The 18,336-nt window shown below is 40.3% G+C and overlaps 1 protein-coding gene across 1 annotated transcript in view; it reads left to right on the forward strand.

Moving 5' to 3' along the window:
- TEC (tec protein tyrosine kinase) overlaps nt 1–18,336 on the forward strand; it is a 125,722-nt gene that overhangs the window by 93,092 nt on the left and 14,294 nt on the right. The window contains exons 6-11 of the mRNA XM_027056367.2: nt 1,375–1,415; nt 2,438–2,613; nt 6,767–6,832; nt 11,976–12,030; nt 14,561–14,640; nt 15,824–15,957. Coding sequence (XP_026912168.1) covers nt 1,375–1,415; nt 2,438–2,613; nt 6,767–6,832; nt 11,976–12,030; nt 14,561–14,640; nt 15,824–15,957 — 552 coding nt within the window. The remainder of the gene's footprint in view (nt 1–1,374; nt 1,416–2,437; nt 2,614–6,766; nt 6,833–11,975; nt 12,031–14,560; nt 14,641–15,823; nt 15,958–18,336) is intronic.

Here is an 18,336-nt window from a genome sequence, read left to right on the forward strand (position 1 = left end):
TCAACTTTATTGAGGTATAATTGGCAAATAAAATTGTAAGATATTCAAAGCATACAGTGTGATGATTTGATGTACTTCTGCATTATGAATAGATCCTTCCCATCGAGTTAATTAAGACATTTATTACCTTACATGTATACCTTTTTATGTGTATGTGTGAGAGTATTTAAGTTGCACATACTCTCAGTACATTTCAGTTCTACATTACGGTGTTATCAGGTGTAGTCCCTATGTTATATATTAGACACTCAGACCTTATTTATCTTCTAAGTGAAAATATGTGCCCTCTACCAATATCTCTATCTCCTTCCCCCCAACCCTCATCCCCTGGCAACCACTTTTTCTACTCTCTGTTACCACGAGTTTGACTTTTTTTTAAAAAATTTTGCATATAAGTGATACCACATGATATTTGTCTTTTTTTCCTGTCTGGACTTACTTCACTTAGTATAACGCCCTCCAGGTTCATCTATGTTGTCGCAAAAGGCAAGATTCCCTTCTTTGTAAAAGCTGAATAAGATTCCATTGTGTACGTACATACATACACAGCACATTTTTTTTTTAAAATCCATTCATCTGTTGCTGGACATTTAGGTTGTTTTCATACCTTGGCTACTGTGAATAACACTGCTATGAATATGGGAATGCAGCTATCTCTTCAAGGTACTGATTTCCTTCCCTTTGTGTATGTACCCAGAAGTGGGATTGCTGGGTCATATGCTAGTTCTGTTTTTAATTTCTTGAGGAACCTCCATGCTGTTTTCCAGAGTGGCTGTGCCAGTTTGCATTCCCACCGACAGTGCACGAGGGTTTCCTTTTCTCTACACCCTCACCAGCATTTGTTCTCTCTTGTGTTTTTGATAATAGTCGTTCTAACAGATGTGAGATGTACCTGTTGGCCTGTATGTCTTCTGTATGTCTTCTTTAGACAAATGTTTATTCAGGTCCTTTGTAGCGTCTTTAATTGAATTTTTTCGCTATGGCGTTCTAGGAGCTCCTTGTATATTTTAGATATTAACCCTTTATCTGATATGTGGTTTGCAAACATTGTCTCCCCTTCTGTAGGCTGCCTTTCATTCTGTTGATGGTCTCCCTTGCTGAGCAGAAGCTTCTTAACTTGTCATATTCCTACTTGTTTACAAAGAATAAGTCATGGCCCCGATCCCTACGGCATGTCTGTAGTTTGTTCAGGAAGGCAAAAAAACAAACCAGCTTTGATAGCATTTTAAGGTCTTTTCGGAAATAGTGATACAAGCCGCATGCACCAGAGTGAGAGAGTCCAGGTAGATTTCTGGTCTCTGTTCATCTTTTTGTTAAAACTATCAATCGTTGGTAAATGGCATTTGGACCTATTTTTGTTGTTGTCATTTGCAGGTATAAAAAAAGCACTACCTCCAGCACCAGAAACAAAGAAGGTAGGTGGACTTTGCCTTTTGGAAGCATGTGCAGTTTGTTAAGTAAGTTTATATTCATTCACGTGATTCTGCCCCTTTGCCCCCCCTCCCCCACCACCCAGTATGATATCACAAACAGATATACTATGGATTTTTGAATTTTTTTGGTGTCAAATAACATTAATTTAATTATATCAGATATTATCATTAATTTAATTATATCAGATATTATCACCGGGGACCCTTCCTCATGTGGCATTTTGCTTTTATTTTGGCCTGAAGATTTGTATAAGGGCTGTGGGACGTTAAAGGACTATTTCAGTCTTAAGACCACAGTACTATGCCGAGGAAGTGACTTCAGTGATTTAATGATATGCTTTTGAAGAGTGGGTGAGGTGATTTAATGATATGCTTTTGAAGAGTGGGTGAGGTGGAAAACACCATACAGGATACTTTGGACCCAGATGGTACCTGACCCAATGTGAATCTGGTATGAGTGACTTTGGGTGGATTCCTTAAACCATGTTTCCTCAGTTGTAAAATGGGAGTTTTATACTCTTATTTCATGGGATCAGTATTAAGAATAAAGGAGAAAAAGTGTGTTAGGTACTAAGTGCGTGCTTTGCACATAGTAGGGACGAAGAAGTGCAAATTCCTCTGACTGAGAGGATACCTGGTAAAAGACTCGCTCCCTAGTGTGCCTTTTCCCCATTGCAGCCCATTTGAATGGTGAGTCCACCGTTAGTCCTTTGGTTTCTACTCCCATATTATCCTTAGCTCTCCCTGGAAGGCCAGCCTTGACACCGAGCAGAGGCTGTTTGATGTTTAAAGAGGGGTTTTGCTCGTGTCCTATATTCTGAAACTCATGAGAGGTCCAGTAGCATCAATACCACTAAACTCACGGGAAGGTTCCCCGGGTTGTATTATGTAGACTTGAGGTTTCTGCTTTATCCTCTGGTGCTGTGTGGATCACTTAGTGTTTGATTTCGTACCCAGTTTCAAGCAGAATGATTAAATTTTCAGATGTTGTCTCCTCTTCTTAGCGAAGGCCTCCCCCACCAATTCCACCTGAGGAAGAAGATAATAGTGAAGAAATCGTTGTAGCCATGTATGATTTCCAAGCGACAGAAGCACATGATCTCAGATTAGAGAGAGGCCAAGAGTATATTATATTAGAAAAGAATGATGTTCATTGGTGGAGAGCAAGAGATAAATACGGGTAAGTGCTTCCTCTCTGTGCATGACACACAGAGCGGGGGGTCGGGGTGGGGGTGTGAAGTGCTGAGCAAGAAGAGAATCGTCTATAACAATCATGTAATGAGACTGGTTCAGCCAGCAAGTAATGGAAGTACACATCATTACTTTGCAGTAACAAAATGTAGTCTCAGTAATGACTCAATAAATGTAAATGGATCAACCACTTCTTTCCAGAAATTAGAATGTATCACATTGGTCTCTTTCTCATTCATTAGATGTTTAATTAGATAACTTTTATCTTGGGGGAATGATATTTTAGGCTTTTCTCCCCTGAGGTAAGTAATCTTACATTTTTCTAAGAGGGAGAATGTGTGTGTGTGCTTGTGCGTGCGTGCATGTGTGTATGTATAAAATACATGTATACACATATATGCAAGAAATTTAAAAACAAGCATTATTTATACAAGATAATTTTGGATTTAAAGGAACCGTCCTTTCAACTTTATTATTGGTAAGTAATGAATAGATCTGGATAAATGTAGAGGATGAGCATCCTTTAGGCTTCATTAAGGAAACTCTATCCTTTGCTTGCCTCTGAAATATAATCCTGTTTATATTCTGAGTTCTTGTGGATAAAAAGAGGAGGACTTTTTGCCCTGGACAGAGCATACCCTCCCTCCAAATCTACTTTCTCACCTCCTTGCCCCATTCTCAATTCCAGTTCTCTATTCCTCTCTTCACTTGTGGACTGATTTACCGATCTTCCCAGTTGTTTTTTACCAGAGTATTTAAAAGTAAATTCAAGGGGCGCCTGGGTGGCGCAGTCGGTTAAGCGTCTGACTTCAGCCAGGTCACGATCTCGCGGTCCGGGAGTTCGAGCCCCGCGTCAGGCTCTGGGCTGATGGCTCAGAGCCTGGAGCCTGTTTCCGATTCTGTGTCTCCCTCTCTCTCTGCCCCTCCCCCGTTCATGCTCTGTCTCTCTCTGTCCCAAAAATAAATAAACGTTGAAAAAAAAAAATTAAAAAAAAAAAAAGTAAATTCAAATCATTTTGTCAATTTCATCCCTAAGTCTAACTGCTAAAGATGTTTTTGAACAACTACCATGTCGTTATCATACTTCATGATAATTTAAAAAAATACCATCTGTAGACTTTCCCCTAGCATTTTCAGGACTGAAAGAAGAGTACAAATGAAAGCCCATATATCATGTATCTAAGTATTTTGAAGTTATAAGTCAAGCCGACAAACTGGTCAATAAAATATCATTTATCCTCTAACCTGACAAACGTACCTTCAAAATGGCAAGGAGGCAAGGTTTGAATTAAGAGTCCCATGCCAGAAGGTGACAGTGCATGGAGGGCTGACTCCCTGGGGTACCTTCCTTTCCTCTTCCCTTCTACCTCAGTTCTGTCTCACGTGTACCATATGGATCTCCCAGCCATACGTCTAAGCTCTGTCCACATAGTTTACAAGAGCCACTCCCCAACTTGGCCACCCTTGGACCTGGGCTGAAGGAGTTGCACATAACTAGCATAATTTACTTTTCAGAGTCTGCAAGGTGAAAGGTCTGTGTTGGCCTTAGCAATGGACAGAGAGTTTGGGGGTCCTAGTTACCCAGATGATGGTCTAGAGGAGGACTGAGGGAACATGGACTTTAGCATGCTCTTAGAAGTGTGAGACCACGACAGGGACCTCTCAGATCAAGGTCTAAGGATAGTACCCATTATGTAATTCCATTTTTCCCTGAGTAGCTCTAATATGTATTTATACAGTTTAAGTAAGACTAAAACAAGCTCCACATACTGCATTTGGGCTGATAGGTCTCTCTTTTGTTCTACAACAGCCCCCATCCTTTTTTTTTTTTTTTTTTTTTGATTTATTGATGAAACCAGGTCATTTACCCTATGAAATGAGCCACAATCTAGGTTAAACTAAATGCTTTCACATGGCATCATCTAATATATCTCTGTGTCCTGTATTTCCTGCAAATTGTAATCTAGAGGCTTGATCACATTAGAAGTTGATATCTGGTTGTCCCACTTCTAATGATGTGAAGATTACTCAGTGGTTCAGGTGATGAAAAAACTCATCACGATTGCACCTAATGATTTTGGCATTCATTAGTGATTACTGCTTAGATCCATTATTTCATTAGGGATTGTAAAATGATAATTTTCTGACTCTTCATTCCGTCTACATTTATTAATTCTCTAAAGAAGAACTGCCTCATCAGCCAGTTCATTTAGTTTGTGCAGCAAAGGCAAGAGAAATGTTTGATTCTTTCCTTTTACCAATTTTAGTGCGTTGATAACTGAGCTTCCTCTAGTGATAACAATGGTACCCAATTATTTTTTTTAAGTATTATTATGGATGCATATTGCAACCATTGCAGTCATTATTCTTTTTGCTTGAATTGTCCCATCATAGGTGAGTGGTAGCTGTTTTTGGTTGGGATCACTTAAAAAAATTTTTTTTATGTTTTTTTTTATATTTGAGAGAGAGGGGGGGGAGGGGCAGAGAGAGAGGGAGACACAGAATCCTAAGCAGGCTCCAGGCTCTGAGCTGTCAGCACAGAGCCCGACATGGGGCTCAAACTACTGAACTGTGAGATCATGACCTGAGCCGAAGTCGGATTCTCAACCGACTGAGCCACCCAGGTGCTCCTGGTTGGGATCACTTTAATCTTTCTTAGATTCCTTGCTTTCTGGGTAAAATAAAACAGCTCAAGTTCATCTTGTATTTTTCCTGGCCAAACCTGCAATTTGTCATTTTCCCGAGGAATGCTGCCTCTTAGGGAGTTAATCTTTGGACAATAATCAGAATGCTAGGATTCTAATTACTACTTGATTGTCATTGTTTCTAGGCCTTTTCAGTGCAACAGAGCTACGTGTGTGTGTGTGTGTGTGTGTGTGTGTGTGTGTGTGTATTATGAGTTCTTACTAATAGTTCAAATTCAAAAAAAAATTTTTTTTTTTTAACGTTTATTTATTTTGAGACAGAACAGAGCATGAACAGGGGAGGGGCATAGAGAGAGGGAGACATAGAATCTGAAACAGGCTCCGGGCTCTGAGCTGTCAGCACAGAGTCCGACTCAGGGCTCGAACTCATGGACCGTGAGATCATGACCTGAGCCGAAGTCGGACGCTTAACCGACCGAGCCACCCAGGCACCCCCAAATTCAAATTTAAGATTACTAGGGTTTTACTCAATTTTTAAAATTGTATACATGTATGCCTTTTATCTTACACTGATAATCTGGGCTCCTACCAAGAGTGTACCTATTATGAGTGGGTTTTTTTTGGCTAAAAATTTTTTTAATTAAATTTTTTAAATTAAAAAAAATTTTCCCAGTTTTATTGAAGTATGATTGATAAGTGAAAATTACATATATTTAAGGTGTACAACACAATGTTGTAATATATGTATGCATTGTGAAGTGATTTCCACAATCAAATTAGAAGACCCATCATCTCACATAGTTACCTCTTCGTGAGCATTTGAGATTTTCTCTAACAGATTTCAGGTGTGAGGTCTTCTTCAGCTGTAATGTGTGAGAGTTATGAGGGGTAAAACTGAAATTTCCTTGGCCTCACATAGGCCTTCTCATTCAGTTCCCTTGGGGTATGACCCAAGAATTTGCCTTTGTAACAAGTGGCCCAGGTGATGTTGATATAGAGGTCAGGGACTACTGTGAAACAATGCTCTCCACAGATGTTTGGGACTATTGACAAGATGGGTGTTTTTATCCAACATTTTCACTTTTCTCAAATAGAGATTTCTTTAAAACATCCCAAGAATTCAAGGGAAGTATCGTGAAATGTTAGGAAGGGCTCTGAACCTAGTCACAAGTTCAGATTTTAAGTTCTGACCCTGTTACTGACTAGCTTTGGGACCTGAAGAAAATCCCTTAATCTTTCTAAGCTTCATTTTCTCCACCAGGAAGTGGGTATAGTAGTGCCTGCTTACCTCACAATTTTAGGGAAGGCCAAACGAGGAAGTACTTTGTAAAGCATCAAATGCTATAGGTATATTGAATTATTGGGGGTTAGCTAGTTTTTCTTGAAGCTTTAGGCAATATAATGCTTTAATGATTTCATAAAGGCAATAATCTTTCTTTTAATAACTTCTCAGTAAAATAATTTCAGTTTACTTAAAAGTATTTTCCTTCCTTCCAGGAGTGAAGGATACATCCCAAGTAATTATGTAACGGGAAAGAAATCGAACAACTTAGACCAATATGAGTAAGTAAATGGTTTTTTTGTGAATGTGGAGAACCAGAAAATGTTTTCATTTTCCTAGTTATGTAAGGCATTTTGGAGATGAATAGATATCTTTCCTGAAGTCAGTTGTACAGAGTGGATGTTGTGAGAATTAGTTTCTCTAAATAGGCTTTACCCGAAGGTACTATGTATGAATGCAGTTACACGGGCAAATATAATTGAATTTATTTTGAACAAATCACAGCTTAGCTGACTTTGAAATACAGATCATTGTTCATTCATTCAGGAAATCAGAATACAGTTTCCAAGAGTGGCCTTAAAAAAAAAAAAAACATGTTTGTTTCTTTTCTCTTGCTATGATAGCAATATGATCATAGCAATATGATAGCAATATGTTTAAAATACGAAAAATGTTAATAAAAATTACTCATAAATCAACTAGAGTTGGCCCGTGTTAACATTAGCATATTTCCGTTCAGTTTTTTTTTTTTAACTGTTATTTAAGGAGCAGAATCATGCTGTGTATGTTTTGTATCCTTTTTGTTCTACTTCACAGTATATTATGAATTGAATTTTCCTCATGCCATTGGGTATTCTTCAAAAACATTTTCATAACTGCATTATGTTTCATTCAGTCACAAATTCATCAGATATTTACTGAGATCCTAGCATGTATGAGGCACTGTGCTAGGCCTTAGCGCATACAACGAGGCACATGCCACATAGATGTGTGATATTTTATATAACCATTGCCTTATTTGTAAGGCACTGTGCTGTGTAGCATCTTTGCTCCGTAACGTTAACTGGGATAACCTCTTTTTGCTTGTTGTCTTCAACGAGGTCTCTAAAAATTTACATACTGGTCTAAAGGGTAGTGATGAACTTGTTAGGACTCCTAATGCATGCTGTCAAACTGCTTTCCAGAGAAGGCAATGGGCATACTATTTATAAGCCCACTAGCAGTGCGTGGCCAGGTTTTAATGAGAAGCTCATATATACCAGATACTCTTCTGTGGTCATTCTGAGGGGGTCATTCTGATGCTTCATTCACTTATTTAAAAACACCACCATCACCACCACCAACAAAAAGCTGTCTCCTCTGTCCGTATCAGTGCCCGTAAGGTGGATGTACCTTAAAATCTAGAAAAGGATTAATAGCCCTCGGTGGTGTGATCCCCCAAAGTTGTTTTAGAAGTAGATAAGGTATAAAAAATATGTAAAATAAATAGTGTTTCTGTTCTTAAATAAATTCTAGGAAAAAATACCAAAATCTTTAGAATTAGGGAAGGTACTAAACAGTGAAAACTTGGACCTTATTTTCTTTTCTTTTTTTTTAAATTTATTTATTTATTTTGATAGAACATACGCACAAGTGGGGGAGGGGCAGAGAGAGAGGGAGAACGAGAATCCCAAGCAGGCTCTGCGCTAACAATGCAGAGCCCAATGCAGGACCTCATCCCACCAATTGTGAGATCATGACTTGAGCCGAAATCAATAGTTGGCTGCTTAACCGACTGAGCCACCCAGGCGCCCTTGGACCCTACTGTAAAGTGATCTGACTGACAGTCAGCGAAAGACAGATAACATATGTTTTCCCTCATATGTGGAACTCGAGAAACTTAACAGAAGACCATGGGGGAAGGGAAAGGGAAAAATAGTTACAAGCAGAGAGGGAGGGAGGCAAACCAAAAGAGACTCTTAAATACAGAGAACAAACTGAGGGCTGATAGAGGGTGGGGGAGAGGGGAAAGTGGGTGATGGGCATTGAGGAGGGCACTGGGTGTGATATGTAAGCGATGCACCACAGGAATCTACCCCCGAAACCAAGAGCACACTGTATATAGTTGACAATAAATTATATTTAGAAAAATGAATAAACAAAGTGATCTGACTGAGACATAACTGATGATTTGAAGAGGGTTATGCTTGGAAGCCAGATAGTCCTTGTCTAATTGTGAGAACTCCCCTGATTCTTGGGATTACAAATAAGGATTTTATGAAGGTTGTGATTCATTGCCATGAATATTTTGGATTTATCTTAGTTTGGAAATGCCCTCTCTTCTAAGGGACTCTCCTCCTACTCTGTGTGACTAAATGAATTTGCCATGTACGGTCTCTGGTGTGGGAATCCCCTCAGCCCTCTGCCCAGGGTCAAGGATTCCACATGGCATGTGCCATGCCTCGCTCAACAAGAACAAAACCTGTTTTCAGTGTAGACAATCAGAGATCCCCCCTCTTCTCCCTTTATTTTCCCATGCCAAGATTTGTGTTGTTCTCTGCTACAGCCCATGCTGTAACACATCTCAAATGTTCCCAGGGTTTAAAAAAGCCTTTTGCCAGCTATTGAATCAAGAGTTCTTCTGCTGTTTTTTGGGGCCCAGGAGTCCCAGGCAACAGACAGTCCATGGGGCTGGACTCAGGATTGCCAGGCCCGAGGCTCCCAGGGCCAGCAGAACCTAGTTCTGACCTCCACATCCAGGTAACAGTTTGAAGAGGAGAGAGTCAAAGGAGCTGCTGCAGGAAAGAAAGTGGGTTCATGGTGATGGTCATGACAAGTTCTTGGTGGAAGGATGTTAAAGGAAGAAGGTGATAGAAATGAAAGGGCCCTTCGAATAGGGCAAAGTCTAGGATAAAAGGCTTTGAGTGGGTGGCTCAGGGGAAAGGGGTCAAATTACAGAACCAGCAAAGAATCATAGCTGGTTGTTTGGTTTGTTTCTGGTTTTCCATCATTTATACTGGTTGTCTTTTTTCTTTTTGTTAAGTTTGTTTATTTACTTTTTGAGAGAGAGAGGGAGAGAGAGAAACCACAAGTGGGAGAGCAGCAGAAAGAGACGGAGAGAGAGAAGCCCGAGCAGGCTCCATGCTGACATGGGGCTCCATCTCACAAACCGTGAAATCTTGACCTGAGCTGAAATCGAGAGTTGGATGCTTAACCAGCTGAGCCAACTAGGCACCTCCCTTTCACAGAGACATTTGTGTGACCGGCTAGGACAGATGTACGTGGGCCAGCATCTGCCCCAGCACTTTTGCTCACCATGTGGGCTCCTTCACGTTTACCCGTGTGCAGAGTTCCTCTTGCCAGGATGAGTTCAGCAGAGCCATCAGTGGCCTTCCTGTCTCGCCTGGTGATAAGCATCATAGAAGAGAGAGAGAAGCTACAATGGGCCATTGGGAAATACCACTAATTGATTCATCAGTTTGTTCCTCACTCCTTCCTCCTTTCCTTCCTTCAACATATTCTTAAAGGTCTGAGTTTACATCCTAGGGAGGAGAAATGTCCTTTCTGGGGAATCCGCAAATGCCAGAAAAAGCACTGCTTAGGGCAGGATTCCAAAAAGCCTGCCTGCCCTTTGTACCATGGATTCCTTTTCTTTCTTATTTCCTTTTTCCCTTCCCAGGAGTTGAATGTGCTAGATGAAGAAAGGACTCTTTCTTTCTCTGTTTCCTCCTGAGAGCCACAAGTTAGCCTTAACTGTTTTCTTGCATCTGAACGTGAGACTAACTCTCCATTGCTTACTCTTGCTGTGAAGATGTGGGTTTGAATCTTTGTTATTTACAAAGAAATTTTTTTTTCCAATCTTTCAGGTTCTGCTCGTTTATAATATATGCCATGAGAACTCCAGTTGCCTTTCCTTAATTAATTTTTGACTTTTTTGGCATTCTGATGAATGTTTCTTGTATCAGTGGAAAAGCTCAGGGACAGAATCCATTATGTTCTCCTCATTTATTGTATCTCTCTATTGCTTTACGGAAGTTGATTGATTACAACTGCAATTTCGTTAAACTTGGTCTCAGTTCATAAAATGGGGTCCACGGCAATGAGATCTTAATGCCCATAATTCTGGTTAATCACCCCAGGCTCCAAATAAAATCAGAGCCATCAGCTTGTACTGAGATTGTAGTTAGGCTGCTACGAGTGCATAAAAGCATCCAGACCAAAAAAAGGATCTTGTATTATATTTTGGTCTCTGTATTTTTCCCTTTATGTTCACTTGTCTCAGGGTACTTCCTGCGTCAAAAGCAGGTGCTGGTTCTTTTATAATCAAGCTGAACCAGCGGTAGAAAATCCAGATGTCCAGAGGGGCCTGTCTGGTTTCATAACATTAGAAGCCTCAGGAAATAAGACTGTGGTGGAGGGTTCTCTGCTCACTGAAGGGCATCTAAAACAAACAGATCAAAACAAACAACAGAAGTTTAAAAACGAACGCCAAAGGAAATGGTCTGAGTTCATGTTCTTTGGCCTCTCTCATGGAGAGATTGGGCTGGGGGAAGCAGGGAGAGGAGAGAGTATCTCAGAGGATGAGATGGGAGATGGCAGTTTCCATCTTTCCTTGGGAAAGATTCCCCAGGGGTTAAGAAGGGGCACTGATCTGCAGGGGTTTGGGGTCATTGCACAGAGTGGTGACAGAACCTGGTGGGAGGGCTGGCGTCGCTGCTTGGCAATAGCAGTATTCCTACGGCAGAGACTTAGGTGACCGCCAGGGTGTGGGGCTGTGCTACAACTAGTAAGTCTAGAAAACTCAGGAAGCCTATTCTTCTGTTTTGCTGTCTTTCTTTTGACACTTGGGGCCTTTGTGAAATTCAGTGGGAGAGCCTCCATTATGACTTGCAATGAAATCTACTACCTATTGGTGGGATAGGGGCTTGGGGTAACTTTTAATTTGAATTAAATACAGTAGTGAAAGTAGGATGATGTTCCCTGCATGTTTGAATCTGTGGAGTAAAATTCATTCTTGTAATTATTACAGAAAAATTGGAAATGATTTTTATGTTAAATAATGAAGAATAGTTTAAATAAATTACGGCATAGCCATACCACGGTGCCTAGAACTATATTGCTTTGCAAAGATGTCTGTCCATACACTATTATATAAAAAGTTCTGGTTATGATATAGCAAGTATAGCTTGATCCCACTTTAATAACAAAATGTGAATGTTGGCATATGTACATATCGTCGTAATAACATGAGTAGGGAAAGTCTGAAGGTATATATACCCAAATGTTATTAGTGATTGTCTGTATCATTGAGATTATGAGTAATGTCTTGTTGTCACTTATTGTATTTATTATTGATGAGCAGTGTTACCTGGTTAAGCCTAGAGAGAACAATCCTAGAGAATTGTAAAAACCTGAGGCCCTAAATGTACTTTCTTTTCTGTTCAGATGGTATTGCAGAAATACGAATAGAAGCAAAGCAGAGCAACTCCTTAGAAGTGAAGTAAGTTTTTGTACTTGTTTTGTGAGTTCGGTTTCAGCGCAAATTAATTGTAACAAATCTCTGAGAAGTGATTTCACGTATCTGTTTCTAAAGGCTAAAAAATACTGTGATGTAAGTAGTCCTTTTTAATCATTTAAAATTGAGTATTTGTGTACTGTTAGTTTCTTGGGGCCACCAAAACAAGGTACCACAGACTGAGCGGTTTAAACAACAGAAATGCATTGTTGCATGATTCTAGAGGTTAGATGGAAGTCTGGAATCCAGAGGCCAGCAGGGTTGGCTCCTTCTGAGGGCTGTGAGGGAGGGATCTGTTTCAGGCCTTCCACCTTTTTTCCCCTCTGTTCCATCCTTCATGCATATCCGTCTCTGTGTCCAAATTTCCCTTTCTTTTTCTTTTTTTTTTTTTTTTAACATTTATTTATTTTTGACAGAGAGAGAGATTGAGTGGGAGAGAGGCAGAGAGAGGGGGAGACGCAGAATTCGAAGCAGGCTCCAGGCTCTGAGCTGTCAGCACAGAGCCTGACGTGGGGCTCAAACTCCTAAGCCATGAGATCATGACCTGAGCCAAAGTCAGACACGTAACCAACTAAGCCACCCAGGTGCCCCCCAGATTTCCCTTTCATATAAAGACTCCATCATATTGTATTAGGGCCCAGTCTATTGATCTCATTTCAATTCAGTTCCCTCTGTAAATCTCTAAATATGGTTAGGACTCCAACGTATCTTTTTTGAGTAGGAGACAATTAAATCCATACCAATAGGTAACAACTAGTACATGGGTAACATTTTCTTTACTTCCTTTCTCACTAATTTATTATTTGCTACCTTGATTTTAGTACTTAAATGTGTTTTTCCTTTTTGCTTGAAGTTATTTGTTTTAAAATAATTTATATCAGTATTACATGATATCTATTATAAATGAAGTTTTTATTTATTTATTTTTATTTTTTTTAATGTTTATTTTTGAGAGAGAGAGAGAGAGGTGGGGGGAGGGCAGAGAGAGAGAGGGAGACACAGAATCTGAAGCAGCCTCCAGGCTCTGAGCTGTCAGCACAGAGCCCGATGCGGGGCTGGAACCCATGAACCACGAGATCATGACCTGAGCTGAAGTCGGATGCTTAACCGACTGAGCCACCCAGGCACCCCATAAATGAAGTTTGATTAAGTATTTAGTTGCCTTTAGAAATAAATAAGCCAAATAATAGTAAGTAATAAGTGTGCTAAAATTCTTACACTTTAAAAAGCAATAAAACAAAAGGGTAAAATGTAGTATAGAGGGAACTGCAGTAGACCAAGTAAGGAGACCTGAGTCTAGCTGTAACTTCTCTCGTCTGTTTTGCACATCTGTAAGATAAGAAGGTTGGATTAGAAGATGATCTGTACAATTCTCCACATTTATGATCCAGTTATTCTATTTTGTAATGGTTCTCCATTTTTTTAAAGTTGTATTTATTTTTGAAAGAAAGAGACAGCGTGTGTGCATGCGGGGGTAGGGGCAGAGAGAAAAGGAGAGAGAGAATCCCAAGCAGGCTCTGTGCTAATATCACAGAGCCTGTTTTTTGACTATTAAACACACTCTCATCTTAAAGCTAGAGACTGGGGGGTTATCGGCGGAGAGGTATTTGACATTCCTAGCTTCTGTTTCTTGCTGTTCCACTGAAAACTTGAGAACTTATTTTTTAGTCATTCTGTATTGTTTTGCTTTTTGGTTTTCTCTGCCTGATTTACTTGTGCTTGCAGCTCTCCTTTTGTGAACAGTGATATTTTTTTTTAATTTTTTTTTTTAACATTTATTTATTTTTGAGACAGAGAGAGACAGAGCATGAACGGGGGGAGGGCCAGAGAGAGAGGGAGACACAGAATCGGAAGCAGGCTCCAGGCTCTGAGCTGTCAGCGCAGAGCCTGATGCGTGGCTCGAACTCACGGACTGCGAGATCGTGACCTGAGCGAAGTCGGACGCTCAACCGACTGAGCCACCCAGGCACCCCTGTGAACAGTGATATTTAACATCAATTTCCCGGGGAATTAGGGATCTTAAAGAATGTTCTTATAAAGAGCACTGAGATATTTACAGGAAAAATGCTGTGTGGATAGAAGATGATATTGAGTCAGGATTCAAAGCTTCTAGCAAATATGAGAAGTGTATGCTATGAAACCCAATTAGTAAGAAACACGTTTTTCAGTAACTGTTTCCCCACATGTCTAGCACTTCTAGAAATTGCGAAACCTTGTGTATCGGTTCTGAAAGGACACTTCGAGATATCTTGTGGAAATATCTCATGCTGTTGTGTGTGGTGATTTGTGATTGAGGGAATTGTAAGTGTACTTTCTTCAACTAATCTCATAGCCCAGTAATGTGAAGGGGAAAGTCATGTAGTTACACCCTGATTTTTTAAGTTGTGCTTCTCCAAAGCAGATTTTCTAAGCAAAGGATAACAAACATGAAATTACAAGATGGGTTTCTTGATTCTTCTCTATGGCATTGATACTTGCTATTAGATTGGAAACATTTTCTTAACTTGGATTTTAGGATAAAGAAGGTGGTTTTATGGTAAGAGATTCCAGTCAGCCAGGCATGTACACGGTCTCCCTTTATACAAAGTTTGGAGGGTAAGTAATCAATCGATCAAGCTCTCTCTCTCTTTAAGAGTTTTGATATGAAGTTCCTGTGTAGTTTTTATGGATTCCTAATGTTCAAACAATATGCTGCATTTCAGCATGAAACAAGAAAATCTGCACTTGATTTCTAAAATCTATCCTATTTTTTGTGTTCATATTTCTTTATATCCATATTTCCTGTACTTGGTAATCTTCCTTATGGTTTTCCATATATATCCACTGAGAATGTCTATGGAAACGTTAGCAACATTCAAGAAATGAGTACCGTGCACTGCACTAAGCACTAAGGCTGGCACAGCGAACAAAGTAGACACAGACCCTGCCTTCCTATAGCTTAGTGGGGGATTCAGACAAGCAACCAGGCAGTTGTGGTAGCATGTGAGTAAGTATTATGCTCGGAGAGCAATGTGTGTATGTGTGGGGGGGTAGTACATGTCCCAGACACATCCAAGTTAGTCACCAGTGTTTTCTAGGGACATCTAGACAGACCTGGTGGGTAATGCAGGCAGAAGGTGGGGGGAAGGGAAAGAGTGTTTCTGACTTAGGAAACTGGACCCAGAATTGAGGGAGGATATGATGAATTCCAGGAACTGACAAAAGAGTATTTTAGCCAGAATGGAAGGGGGCGGTGAAGGGAGGAAAGAGAACCCTAAGAGATAAAAGTAGAGGTCAGGTCACGCCAGTGTCAAGGAGCTTTATTTTAAGAGCAGAGGGAATTCTCTTGAAAGAATTTTTAGCAAGACATGACTCAAGAAGATCTGTGTTCTAGAAAGATATCTAAAATAGAATTTATACATTTTTTAGAAGTGGGTTGGTTCACTTTTAGAAGTATAAGTCTTGTAGACATTTGCACATTTACATTAATAGCAGGGACAAAAAACAGTAGCCAGCTAAGAGGTATTTTAAGACTTTTACGTGTTGGTAAATGGAGTTGGTAAATTTTCTCTTTCACAATCTCATGCAAGGGCCAAGTACATTACCAGTGACCACTTTAAAAACTTCCACCTGTTAATGTGACAGGTGAAGCTAAGAAGAACGTGGGGAAAAAATAAAAGTTGTGCAGAGACTAGAAGGGGCCATATGTAGGGACCTGTGGTTTCTTGGTGGAAAACATCTTAAGAGTGATGTTACGTTATTACAATTTGGTGCTAACACAATTTGATTTTTGTTTCAGAGAAGGCTCGTCGGGTTTCAGGCATTATCATATAAAGGAAACAACAACATCCCCAAAGAAGTATTATCTCGCAGAAAAACATGCATTTGGTTCAATTCCTGAGATTATTGAATATCATAAGCACAATGCAGCAGGTAAATGATCTGTTAAAACATTTTTCAAATATAGGGTAGGGATTACGGTGGTCAGACATTGTCAGGCGAACGTGATAACCACTCCACTACGGAGACCCCACGGCTACATGGTCAGACATTGTGATGAATTCTTCCTTGAACAGTTTCAGTTTGTAGTTAATTGTAGAGTGTGATTGATTTAAAATTATTGCAGGGGGCGCCTGGGTGGCGCAGTCAATTAAGTGTCCGACTTCAGCCAGGTCACGATCTCGCGGTCCGTGAGTTCGAGCCCCGCGTCAGGCTCTGGGCTGATGGCTCAGAGCCTGGAGCCTGTTTCCGATTCTGTGTCTCCCTCTCTCTCTGCCCCTACCCCGTTCATGCTCTGTCTCTCTCTGTCCCAAAAATAAATAAACGTTGAAAAAAAAATAAAATTATTGCATATTAAGGATGTGATATATACAAAGAAAAATGGGAAATAATATTAAGTCTCATAAAAGGCTGTCTTGGGGCGTCTGGGTGGCTCAGTTGGTTCAGTATCTGACTGTTGGTTCCGCTTAGGTCATGATCTCACAGTTCATGGGATCGAGCCCCATGTTGGGCTCTGCACTGAAAGCCTGGAGCCTGCTTGGGATTCTCTCTCTCCTCTCTCTGCCCCTCCCCTGCTCTCCCACTCTCTCTCTCTTAGAATAAATAAACCTTAAGTTTTTTTAAAAAAAAGCTGATTTGACCTCAGCTCATGAGTTACTCTTATTGTATATGATGAATGTTCACATTTCTGTCGCTTATACCCTTGGTATTAACAAAGACTCCTTGCTTGACTAAGCATTAGTCAGGCTCCTAAACCATCTTTTAGACCCATTTATTTATGCACTTTCTTGTAAGATCCAGTTTTAGCAAGAACCCTGCTAAGTCAGTTTTACCGGAACTCCCACGCTTGATATCCACTCGCACTCAGTATCTGATCAGGTTCCTTATTTCCCACCGGGTGATGTTCGGTCACCCTGGCTTATATTCAGCAAGATCCTGTTAGATTGGCGTATCCCAACCCCCTCCCTGCCTAGAGTTCCTCTTAGTAATTTTCCATCCACTGACTGCCCCCCTGATCCTTGGCTGTAAATTCCCGCTTGTCCATGCTATATTTGGAGTTGAACCCAGTCTCTGTCGAACTCTAAAATCATATTGCGGTGGTTCCTATACCCATCACAATGGTCCTGAATAAAGTCTACCTTAGCACCTTTAGAAGTGTCATTGGATAGTTTCTTTTTTAACAGTATTAAACTAAATCCTAAGATATGTCTATGTCAGGGCTGTCACAGAAGCCGTCAGACAAGCCCAGGGTTTAGGGCTATGCTAGGGGCTTCTAAAGACTAGAGTAGTTGTGTCCTGAATGAGTTTTCCATCTTGCTGAATCTCTGCTATACTTACCACCGGAGTGGGAACAAACCAAACACCAGAACCAGAAACTACATTGATGCCCGTTTTCTCAGATAATGATAGGAACAGTTATTGAGAGATAATTTAAATAGCATAAAATTCGCCCATTTAAGTATACAGGTGAGTGGTCATTAGTGTGTTTTGAGCGGTGCCGACTATCACTGTAATCTAACAACATTTCATCATCCTCAGAAGAAATATTGTGCCCATCACCTGTCTCTCCCCCCAGTTCCCCTGCCCCTCTTTTACCAGTCCAGCCCTTGGCAACCACTAATCTACTTTCTGTCTCCACAGATTGCCTATTCTGGACATTTTATATAAATGGAATCATACAATAGGTGGTCAGTTATGACTGGCTTCTTTGACTTAGCATAATGTGTTTGACATGTGTCCATGTTGTAGCCTGTATAAGTGTCCCGTTCCTTTTTATTGACAAATCATAATCCACTGTGTTAATTTGGTTTGTCCATTTTGTTGTCATTCATCAGGGGTGGACATCTGGCTTGTTTCCACATTTTGGCTTTTACGAATAATGCTGCTGTGAACATTTGTATACAAGTTTTTGCACGGAAATAAGTTTCATTTCTCTTGGTTACTTACCTAGGAGTGAATTTGCTGGGTTGTATGTTAAGTCTGTGTCTAACACGTGAGGAGCTATTTTCATTATCGATTTATCCCCCAAGAACTTTTTCGTATCTCTTATTCTGTTACTTTCTTTTTCAGGGATCACATTCCCTATTTCTTTCATCTCCTTGTATAACAACCGTTACCTCAATTCAGTCAGTTAGCAAACATGTATTAAGTGTCTGTTACGTGCCAGGCATTGTGCCTGGTTCTAGGGAGTCTGTGGTGGACTAGAGATAGTCATTGACCCTGTGTCTCTCCGAACTTACTGTCTGGTGGGGGAGACAGAGAAGTATGTAACACTTTAAAGTTACTATGAGATACACTGTAACTGAAGAAATA

This window comes from Acinonyx jubatus, chromosome B1 (genome assembly GCF_027475565.1).
Source record: "Acinonyx jubatus isolate Ajub_Pintada_27869175 chromosome B1, VMU_Ajub_asm_v1.0, whole genome shotgun sequence".
Taxonomy (NCBI): Eukaryota; Metazoa; Chordata; class Mammalia; order Carnivora; family Felidae; genus Acinonyx; species Acinonyx jubatus.